General features: G+C 38.1%; 2 protein-coding genes across 2 annotated transcripts in view; both read right to left on the bottom strand.

Moving 5' to 3' along the window:
• Positions 1-246: 246 nt before the first annotated feature.
• On the bottom strand, positions 247-4687 carry LOC137023211 (uncharacterized). Its single transcript, XM_067389969.1, has 2 exons — positions 4189-4687; positions 247-2546 (listed from the first exon to the last, which is right to left on the bottom strand). The coding sequence occupies exons 1-2, from the start codon at positions 4252-4254 to the stop codon at positions 1380-1382; spliced, it is 1233 nt and encodes a 410-aa protein (XP_067246070.1). The 5' UTR covers positions 4255-4687; the 3' UTR covers positions 247-1379.
• Positions 4688-5452: 765 nt separating this feature from the next.
• The window catches only part of LOC137023214 (cadherin-related family member 5), a 24292-nt gene continuing 17890 nt past the window's right edge, over positions 5453-11854 (bottom strand). The window contains exons 9-10 of the mRNA XM_067389973.1: positions 6268-6795; positions 5453-6175 (exon numbers count right to left, since the gene is read on the bottom strand). Of these exons, the coding sequence (XP_067246074.1) occupies positions 5852-6175; positions 6268-6795 (852 nt within the window). The 3' untranslated portion in view covers positions 5453-5851. The remainder of the gene's footprint in view (positions 6176-6267; positions 6796-11854) is intronic.

Raw genomic sequence — 11854 nt, 5'->3', positions numbered from 1 at the left:
ATTAAAACAAATGTTTTTAATTGGATATCCATTTGTGGGGTTTCCAGGTGAATTGCTAGTTTACGGAGATACTAATCTTATCCACTAGGATCCTCATCCTGGTCATTTGTACTTAAATTAAAATCGACTTTTTTTTTTTTGTGCCCATAATGCAAAAAATAATTTTAGGCATATTGTTTTTCCATTACTGACATTATTCAATATAATAATATTGCATAAAGTTCCACTTAAGTTTAATTTTAGCTGATCAGGGATATAAATTGCCAACCCTGCTTTTGATATGAAAGTCTCAGCTTTCATATTTTTCATAAATTCAAACACTTTAAACCTTAAAGTATTTATTTTTATTTGGTATTTAAAGACGTATTTAATGTGGTGTTACAGCTCGCTGCAGAGATCTCAGTTCAAGCCAGCCCAGATCAGTGTTGCTAGACACACAATAATGCAGTTAAACATGTGCAAGAGGCAACTGTTTACACTTGTACACACATGCCACATTCTTTTTCGGCCATGTTTCAGAGACCGAGATCGTTTCTGAAATGCTGTGGAAATGCCAGTGTCATGTAGACGAGGATTGTTTTTAAAACAAAAACACACTAGTGTAAACGGGGCCTATGTTTCAATAGTTCTAAACAAACCAGCGCTGTCAATACATTTGAATGGGTTTGAAAAGGATAGGATGGACAATTGCTTCATTTGCAGCAATGTTTGGGAAGCATTATCATAGTGTGCACTGATTATCACGCTGTCAACATTTACTGTATCATTTTATTATATTTTTTATGATAGTGATGTAAATATACATGCATCTACTAGTCTAACAAAAAGTTAATCACCTAATGTGTTTTTTAAGTGATTCTAATGTTTTTAAGCACACACAAGTAAATATTAGCTAATGAATGCAAGCAAATACTGAATTTAACCCAAGAAGAGTAGAGAAGTAAAACATATTGCTAAAAAAACCCCAAGGCAAACTGTATTCAAATGAATTGATATTGAAAAGTTTAAAAGTTGGCAACCCTGAGCTGATGAACTATCCACAGTTTGTCATTAGTAGATTTTATTTGAATTGGTACATTGAAGTGCAATTTCAATACAAAGGAAGTATGTCTATTTGCAATGTTGTACATATTGTAGGAAGGGCACAGGATGTCTGAGAACCACCGGTGCAGGACAATTTACATCCAAAACTTAATTTAATACATGAGGTTAGAGGTTAGTTTGAAACCCTGACCTCCAAGCATATTTGTATTACTGAACCATCTGTTCACTGCCCTGCAGATGCTTCTTTTTCCATTTTACGAAGGCTCATTTGGTGCTAAAGCTGAATATTGTAATTTCAAACAAGAGTTGCAGAGCATTTTAGCTTTCATCAATCTTCATCTCCCATCATTACTTTCATCCGCGTCGAGTTCATGGAAACATTCTATCTGTGTGTCATGAGAATCATGAACATAGTTCAGATGTTGACCACTTGTATCTAGGTTAGATGCAGACTCCTCTTCTAGGCTACTGTCATCTAAATTTGTTGCAATATCCTCGTTGACATAATACATATTTAAGCTTTCAATGCTGTTTGTCTCTGCTGCCAGACATTGTTCTGATCCATTGTATTGACTTGAATCCAGTGTTAATGTGCTTAGAGGGTTTAAGATTTTTGGTGTAGCAGTGTCCTGGTTACTTGCATCCTGAAACTTTTGTAAAGAACTTTCAACTGCTGAAACCTGAGGATCTATACCAAGATCACCAGATTTTCTGATTTCATCGGATTTAAAGTTTTCTGAATATTTGATGGGTTTGTTGGCCTCTGAAACCAAGACTTCAGGGTTAATGATATATGGCTCTTCTTTAAAAATTGAGAATTCTGCTTGTGTAGGATCTCTTTCTAGACTTTCAGTTAAGTCTGTTTGTATTCTGTCCAGGTCAGACTTGAATCTGTGCTTTGCGGCTTTTTTTTGGAGCCTTAATTCCAGTGGGTTTGCATGAATTATATCTTCTAAGTCAGTTTTTACCTCTGTATGGTCAGTATTCGGTATTTCGTAGTCTAGCTTGATTCTTTTTAGGTGTGTATTGAGCATTTCTGACTCATTTATGTCTTCACAATATGAAATGGTTCTTTTTGATTGTATTGTAAATTCTTCTGTGATATAGTTGTTGTCTACTAATTCACAATCCATGTTCATTTCATCTAAATCAGTACAGACTTCTGCCTCTGTTGTGAACATAGTCTCCATATATCCTTCACCCTCTTCATCACATTCCCGAACCACAACATAGTCACGAAATGTCACTGTTTTATTGTTAAACCTATTCACTGGCCTCCCGTTGGGCCGCAGTGCCAGATAATTGCGTCTTGGTTCCCTTAAAGATTTGTTGAAGGTTACTGATGGTAAGTTGACAGATGATGATGGTGGTGATTCCTGTTTTTTGGTGTAGATGCCCTGTTTGCCGTAGAAAGGTGAGGTTGAGTAGTCGTACTCGCTGAACGCCTCGTTGTGATATGAGAACGTTTCCTCCACTAGGGGCGTCGGTCGGCTGTGCTTCACCTGACACAGGAAAACTCTTGTCAGCTGTATTTACAATTGCTTCTCTGAAAACACATTTCTATTGTTTAAAGAGTTACTATGGGAAATCTGAAAGTGCACTGAGTAATATTGTGCTTATTTCAATTAAAAATGTTTAAAATGATTTACACTAGCGTTCAGTACCTTTTTTTTTTTTTTTTTAAGAAATTAATACTTTTAATCCACTCATTCAGAATTAGGGAAAAAAAATATGCTTCTACAATATACTTAGTGCACTTTCAAAGTGAAAAGGTCTGGGAAACTGCATCAGCTGACTATAACTCTTTGACTCAAAGAACTGCTTTGATAGATCACCCCAGTTTAGTAACAAAATGCCATGTCTGAGATGACTTGTCAAGCTACCCTTTAAAGGTGCAGTGTGTAAATTTTAGCGGCATCTAGCGTTGAGGTTGCGAACTGCAATCAACGGCGCTCACCACTCCCTTTCAAAGCACATAGAGAAGCTACAGTGGCCGTCTGGCCGACACAAGACAGATGTCGTTGTTTGAGACAGCAGAGTAGCCAGTCAAGCAATGAGGTTTCTTCTTACTTCTAACAAAGAACAGTCTCTGCTTCTAATAACCCAGACGACAACTACTACTACTACTTCTTCGTGCATATTCAATGTAGTGATGATGCAAGCTGCCTCTAAAAACACGAACGATTTAGAAGAAGAACCACACAGTGATGAAATGCGCTCTGTAGAGCAGTTTGTCTGTTAAAGGCTACAGTAGAAACATGTCGGCGCAAAATGACAACTTAATATGTAATGGGACCTGTGGTACAGTATATGTAGATAGAAATGGCTCATTCTAAAGTAATAAAAACATAACAGTTCATTATGTAAGGACTTTATGCACCACTGACTTAGTTATAGAAGTATATAACTAGACTTAGACATAGTTATGTATATTATATTGCATTTCTGTCAATAGATCCTCCCAAATTTTACACATTCCACCTTTAAGAAATCATTGTATGTCCACTTTGTTAATCTCTTTATGAAATAAAAAATATTGTACAATGAGGTTCACTAAGGGGGAATAGAGTGACATTAACTCACCATCTGGAACCATCTCAGACTCTAGACATGGAATATTAGCAAATGCAAACGGATTAATTTTAAGACTTGTTTATAAAATAATCTTAAAAAATTCTATTTGTTTTTGTTTATCAAGGTATGCCATTCAAAACTTATTTAAAAAAAGAAAAAAAAAGAAAATAATTTTAAGTGTCAAAAGTAACAGTGAAGACATAATGTTACAGAAGATTTCTTTCAAATAAATGCTGTTCTTTTACACTTTATATTAAGAAATCCTGTAAAACAATCTATCATGTTTTCTACAAAAATATTAAGCTGCACTGTTTTCAACATTGACAATAATAAGAAATGTTTCTTGAGCATCAAATCAGCATATTCAAATGATTTCTGCAGGATCATGTGACACTGAAGACTGGAGTAATGATGCTGAAAATTCAGCATTGCATCAAAGGAATAAATACATTTTAAAATGCATTAAACTGAAAGCATTTAGTATAATCCGTTTGGAATTTTCTGCACATATGCAAAGTTTAACATGTCCTTTGTCCATGTTGTGCAAGTTGCACGAATAAATTGTCTTACCACATTAGGGTGTGTACTGTCAGCCACATTGTTCCGGATGGCATGATCACGCTTCTCTCTGTTCATCCGTATGCAGCGTACCAGTGTAAATAAGGCAATGGCCAGCAGGATCAGACACACCCCTGCCACGCCCTCTGCCCTGCCCACTGTCTCACTGCTATACAGATGCCCCGCCCCCAAAGGACCCTGTGGAACTTATATAATGCATTTATTGTTTATTATTTATTATTTTATGTTGTTGAAAGTTTTGTACAGACAAACATCACTCACTTCTAGTTTGCTTGCATTTTATGTACAGTGTGCTAATATATTCCCATTAAATGCACAATATGTAAATTTTCACTGCTAGAGGTAGCTTATTCAAAACATAGGTATAGCTTGATTTCGTGGAATCATGGGAGGTGTTGTCTTCACGTCTACAGCCGGTGGAAAAGAATCGGGATGAGACTCGGGCAGAAATCATGTTCATGGATGAGATTATTAAAGGAACACTCCACTTTTTTTGAAAATAGGCTCATTTTCCAACTCCCCTAGAGTTAAACAGTTGAGTTTTACCGTTTTCGAATCCATTCAGCCGATCTCCGGTTCTGGCGGTACCACTTTTAGCATAGTTTAGCATAGTTCATTGAATCTGATTAGACCGTTAGCATCGCGCTTAAAAATGACCAAAGAGTTTTGATATTTTTCCTATTTAAAACTTGACTCTTCTGTAGTTAAATCGTGTACTAAGACCGACAGAAAATGAAAATTTGCGATTTTCTAGGCTGATATGGCTAGGAACTATACTCTCATTCAGGCGTAATAATCAAGGAACTTTGCTGCCGTTCCATGGCTGCAGCAGTACAATGATATTACGCAGCGCCTGTGAGCCCCTGCTTGCACAGGGAACGTGCCTTGCAACCATGGAGACGTTTGTGAGAGACGCTGCGTAATATCATTGCACTGCTGCAGCCATGGAACGGCAGCAAAGTTCCTTGATTATTACGCCTGAATGAGAGTATAGTTCCTAGCCATATCAGCCTAGAAAATCGCAAATTTTCATTTTCTGTCGGTCTTAGTACACGATTTAACTACAGAAGAGTCAAGTTTTAAATAGGAAAAATATCAAAAGTCTTTGGTCATTTTTAAGCACGATGCTAACGGTCTAATCAGATTCAATGAACTATGCTAAGCTATGCTAAAAGAGGTACCGCCAGAACCGGAGATCGGCTGAATGTATTCGAAAACGGTAAAACTCAACTGTTTAACTCTAGGGGAGTTGGACAATGAGCCTATTTTCAAAAAAAGTGGAGTGTTCCTTTAACATTACTGTAGTATGAAGCAGAGCATGGCCTAGTGCTGTGCGAGCAGAAACAAGGCCGCTGCAGCGATTGCTAATGACAGACAAGCATGACATACTGCTCGAGAGCAGTGGAGCATTTATTATGCTGCAGTCGCCGTTTCCGCGTCTTCCGGTCAAGCGCTGTTTTATCATATTAGATCCATTTGTGTGTTGAAAGTTATAGTGTTACTCCGTGTTTGGCGGCTGCTATGAGACACTTAATGAACACTGCAGTAAGCTAGATCAATATTAGGCAGGTTAAAACATGGTATTCGCTGTAAATCAAGAAAACGAGATTTAAACAATAAGACTTGCTGTGTTAAGCTATATAACTAAAATGAACTAAAATAAAACCGGAAACCGAGAGTAACGCGGGTATATGTCATTGATTGGCGACGTGTGGACACGGTCCGTGTCCTGGTTAAAATTGCTTATTTCTCTGGATTTAAACATTCTTGGAAACATTTGGGATAATGTAAGTACACAAGTCAATAAAATATATAACACTGTTCTAATGGTTTTTGGATATTTTAATCCAAAAATCTTATATATTGTGCCTATAATAATAATTCTTGAAGATTTTCTACCTGGCTGGCCTTTCTGAAGAACTTCCACATGTAATGCAGCTTTAACAATGTCTCCTGATTCAAGGTCAGTGGCTAGAACCTGCAACACAGTTGTCAATTGTCATTTTCTAGAGCAAGTAGTAGTAGAATATTGTTCAGATTTCACATATTAATATATTCTATGTGCCATACCTCTAGGAAGTATTTGTGGCTCGGGTGTAGTTGGTTGGTTTTAGCAATGAGCAGTCCCTCTTGTGTAATGTAAAAGAACCGAGAGCTGTTGTGTTGAGAGTTTAGAGAATACTGCAGCCTGGGATTGAAACCCTTTAAACCACAAACATAAAACAAACTCAGTTTCTTAGTCTTAAACAGGAACATAAATCCATATTTCATGCAACAAATGTCAAACCAGAGCCTTTGTGATGTTGAAATTGGATGTTGACACTGAGATGTTACTGCTGTGTGGTTGTAAGAATTGTATGTGGTCTTGTAGTGTTGTGATCTTGTTGAGTCACGTACATCCGTGAAGTCTTGATCCGTGGCCTCCAGGATAAGTAATTTGTTGCCATACGTCATGACAAGCGAGGCAGGACTTGTGCTCTCACTGACAAAGCCACGGTACGCTGAACGGTTGAACTGGGGCGGAAACCTGTTTTCTGCAAGAACTCTCACCAGAACCGTGGCTACTGCATACTTCAGAGGGTCATCCGTCTGAGCTGCCTGAGCAGAAACATAACAATGCTTTCAAAATGTGATAAGAACCACATTTATAAAAAAAAAAATAAAATAAAAAAAAAAAAAGCTCTCCCTCTTTCTCTCTCTCATATATATATATATATAAGAAATAAATATATGGGCCATTCAACAGAATTGGTTCAAATTCAGAGTTGGAAACATCTTTAAAAAAAATGTCTTTTTCCACAAATTTTGTATGTATGCAAACTGTAATAATATAATATTATAATAATATAATATCCAAGGTACACATTTCTAGTAAGTGTACAGTTAATTCTCATATTGTGTTTTTTAGAACAGTTTTAGAATATTTTCCATCTCCCCAAATTTGTCACTACCGAAACACAATGATAAATAATTTAATAAGAAAGGTTACATTGACCTATACACAGGTAAATCAACCATTACAATTTTAACAATATTTCAAATGTAATTTATGAGGTTTGTTCTATTTTGAATCCAATCTTTCTCTGTAAAAATTTCTCATACTGATTTCAAAGTTAAGGATTCATTAGTTTGAATATACATTGAACCAAACACTATAATAACATCTTAGCTGATAATTCAGTATACTTTATTTTTGACAAAACACCCCATGTTTCGGTCGTAACTGCACATTTTCATTAGTGACAGTAATTTGTTGGTAGCCACCACATCACATTGCAGAATTTTAACTAACATACTAAAAGTAATGATTTGCATAATAAAACATATTAAAATTCTATTGATTTGCATAACTGTACTAAAATGTTTATTTTCCCAAAATAAACGATTGTGTTCCCTTTTGTCACTACCAAAACAATGTCACTACCGAAACAGTCACAACTGAAACGTGGTGAAGTTTTAGTTGTGACAATTTTAGATACTTTTGAGCCTAGCTAGCTCAAAGATGTTAATGAGCACATGGTTAGCTAGCACAGTTCTGAACAGTTGTACACATATAAATACCAAATATTATGGAATAACACCCAAAAAAGTTTGCTTTATTGCAAAAACTGTGTTTGGCAGTGACATTCCTTAAAGTTACATGCAGATTTTCAGACTTTTGAACACATTTAACTCAAAATGATGGTACCTATCTATTATGAAAGAGGATATAAGAGGGAGGGACACAGAAATATATATATATATATATTAGGGCTGTCAAACGATTAATCGCGATTAATCACATACAAAATAAGTTTGAGTTTGCATAATATATGTGTGAGTAATGTATGTAAATAATATGTATATATAAATACACACAAATGAATGTATATATTTAAGAGAAATATGTTATTAATGTACAAAAAATTTATTTATATATAATATAAATTATATAAAAATATAAATAAATACATATACTTGTAAATATTTCTCAAATATATACATGGATGTGTTTGTATTTATATATACAAAATAATTACACACAGTACACCCACATATATTAGGCAAACTCAAACTTTTATTTTGTATGCGATTAATCGTGATTAATCGTTTGACAGCCCTAATATATATATATATATATATATATATATATATATATATATATATATATATATATATATATATATATATATATATATATATATATATATACATAAAGAATTTAAGAATTTTTTTTTTTATATATATACTAAGAAGGAGGGAGTGCCATATCTTTAGATCAGTATTTTTCAAAAGGATCTGACAGAATGCCCAAAGCTAAGAAGATTGCTCTGAAAAGTTTTACTATCAGAGGCGATGAGCATTAAGTTAATATGGACGACATGAACGTGAAGCTCAAGCTCTTGCTCATGCTCCAACTTTGCTCAAGCTTTGGACAAATTAACTGAAAACATTATGCAGGTAATAGATGAGAAAGTGAATACTGTTCTAGCCGCGATAAATGATCAAACTGTTCAGTTCCAGGCCCTGGTGGAGCGAGTGGGCCAGGTGGAGGAACGAATAGCCAGTACAGAAAATTCAATGAAATCCTTGCAGGCTACAGTGGTTGACTTTCTTCAAAAGAAAGTGAGCGAAATGTCAGCGCACATCGACGATTTGGAGAATAGCGGGCGCAGGTGTAATTTGCGTCTTGTCGGTTTGCCAGAGGGAACGGAAGGCAGTAATCGAATGCATTTCTTTGAAAGGGGGCTGCCCAATTACTTAAAGATTGAAACGTTAAGTTACGCATGTAAATGTGGTTCTGTGATTTCCGGATGACCGCCAGAGGCAGTGTAAACACTATGGATTATCGCAGTGCCAGCTAGATAAGTCGAGATAATATACCAACAAAGTCACGTAGTGATGTATGCTGAGCCCTGGAGGGTTATAAGCTACCGCAGCTCTGCACTCTGCCTCGGTTTGACTTTCTCGCACATTCTGAGTGACCAAGAACTCTGGCGGTCATCCGTAATTCACAGAACCACAGTTACATGCGTAACTAGTGTTCTGTTTTATTCCTACTGACTGCCACCCACCTGATGAAAATTAAGGCCACTCCTGACGAACTGCAAAACTAACGGCATGATGAGCAACAACACTGACTTTATAAAACCAGGCAAACGTGCATGGACAAAGACCAGGTAGCAGCAGTGCAGATATCCGCCAAGGAAACTCCTCTAAAAACATTCCATGAAGATGAGATGGCCCTAGTGGAATGGCAGTTTAGTCTCCAGGGCAGTGGCCTTTCTGCTGTGTAATGGTCTCCACCATCCAGTTTGACAATCTATGCTTTGACACTGGAGCACCATTCTTCACACCACCATAGCAGACAAATAACTGGTCTGACTGCCTAAATTGAGCAGTAGAGCTCACATTGCACTTCAAGACACGCACAGGACACAAAAGTTGGGCACTTGAGTCAGACCCTGAAGAAGTCTGTAAAGAGGCCAGTTCAGTGTGCTGGTTCATGAACTGAGGAAGAAGGACTTTAAGAAGAAAAGAAGGATTGGGTCGTAGAACCACCCTGGAATCATCCGGCAACCAATGCAAGCACAATGTGCTAACAGACAGCGCGTGAAACTCACTGACTCGTTTCGCAGATGCGATAGCCAACAAAAAAGCAGTCTTCAAGGACATCCATTTAATGTCAATGCTTTGCAAGGGCTCAAACTGGGATGTACAAAGGAACGCAAGCACAAGTGACAGATCCCACACAGGGAAGTGAGGAGTCCGAGCAGGGTTCAGATGTTGTGCACCCTTCAGAAAACTGCAGACAAGACTGTGAGATCCCACAGAAAATCCACCAACTGGAAAATGATATGCAGAAATCGCAGCGACATACACTTTCAACGTGGAAGCTGCCTTGCCCTCCTCCAGTAAATGTTGAAGAAAGTTTAAGGTGCTCGGTATGTCACATTCTGCAGGATCAAGCCCCTGCTCCACACACCATGTACAAAAAAGCTTACGACAGAAAGCATAAATCTGTTGTGTGGAAGAAGCCCTGGCATTAGAGATGGTATGGATAACCGCAGGGTCCCAATGCTCCAGAGAAGGATTTAACCCAATGTCCACACCCAAAGCTGTGTACACGAGCTGGATCAGGGTGCCAGACCCTTGCCTCCAGCTTCCTGAGGGGAAGTTTCCACGGATTGTCTGTCAGAAGTCTCAGCAACAAACAAGTGACCAATTCTCGACGAGAGGGAACAAAACCCAGGGGCCCTCCTGCCTTCAGAAACTCAACCTGTCTCCACTGCCTCAGTGCACTGATGCAACGGTGAGAAATTGCATCCAGCCAATGGCGATGTCTGGTAGGATTTAGCCGCAAACTGTTGTTCCATAACTGTAGGGGTCTGAGGGGGAGTAAACCCAGGCGAATCACCACTGTAGCTGTTGTTAACATCCCTATTAGTTGTAGGACCACCTCGTACTGCAAAGACACACCCGGGCGAAAGCGAGCCAAAAGTTACAGAATGTTGGTTAGACATTCCTGAGACAGGGAGGCAAACATTAGGTGGGAATTCAAGGTCATTCCTATGAACGTAGTGGCCTGTTTTGGAATCAGACAGCTCTTTTTCCCGTTCACAGTAAAACCCAACTTCCGCACATGTCTCAAAAGTAGTCTGGAGTCTTGCACAGCCTGCTGTTTCGTGGGGGCACAAAGAAGCCAGTCGTCCAAATAGGGCAGAATACGCATACCTCTCATCAAAAGAGGAGAAAGATCTGCGCTCACAAACCTTGTGAAGACGCGAGGAGCAAGGGAAAGTCCGAACGGTAGTACCTTGAACTGGTACACTTGATTCAGGAAACTGAAATGCAGAAACTTTCTGTGATGAACAGCAATTGGGATGTGAAAGTATGAAAGTATCTTTTTCACACTTACAAACCAATCGTCTGCTGTCAAAGACCGAAGAATGATGGCTGTGCGCAGTATTTGAAAAGGAAGGACCTTTAGGAACAAATTCAGGTGCTTCAAATCAAGAATTGGGTGGAAACCACTGTCCTTCTTCGGAACAAGAAAATATGTCAAATAGAACCTGAACTCTCCCTGAATGAGGGGATGAACTTTTTCTGTGGCTTCCTTCTCTAACAGTGAACAAAGTTCCTGAGAGAGAGCCATTGCACAAACTGTGTCTCTGACAATTGTAGGAACAATTCTTGAAAATCTGGGAGGCCGGCGGCAATACTGTAGAGTATATCCCCTCAGAGTTGTCAAAACCCAGGGGTCTGCTGTGTTGGTCCTCCAGTACTCCAGCTGTTCTATAGAAAAATGATCGACCACCGGCCTGAATGTCTCAGGCTTTATGTGTGTGACTTTTAGTGGTCGATAGGTGGCCAAAAAACTCTCGCATCATCAGTAACACGAGACCTTTGAGGGGGCTGTGACTGAGGTGTAGCGTGCTGATGGAAACGTTGCTCCGGTGTGGCATAGTGATGACGGGTCTGAATTGCTGGCATCCTAAAGGTAGGGTTGTGCTGCACCTTTTTTTTTTTTTTTTTTTTATGTTATTTTTATGTTTGTGACATGTACAGCACTTTGGTCAGCATCAGCTGTTTTTAAATGTGCTTTATAAATAAAGATTGATTTATTGATTGATTGATTGATTGATTGAATTCTGGAACATTAGGACCAAAAAGATGC

The sequence above is a fragment of the Chanodichthys erythropterus genome, chromosome 7 (assembly GCF_024489055.1).
Source record: "Chanodichthys erythropterus isolate Z2021 chromosome 7, ASM2448905v1, whole genome shotgun sequence".
NCBI lineage: Eukaryota > Metazoa > Chordata > Actinopteri > Cypriniformes > Xenocyprididae > Chanodichthys > Chanodichthys erythropterus.
The sequence above is the reverse complement of the archived record's forward strand: the minus strand, read 5'-3'. Positions and strand labels throughout refer to the sequence as shown.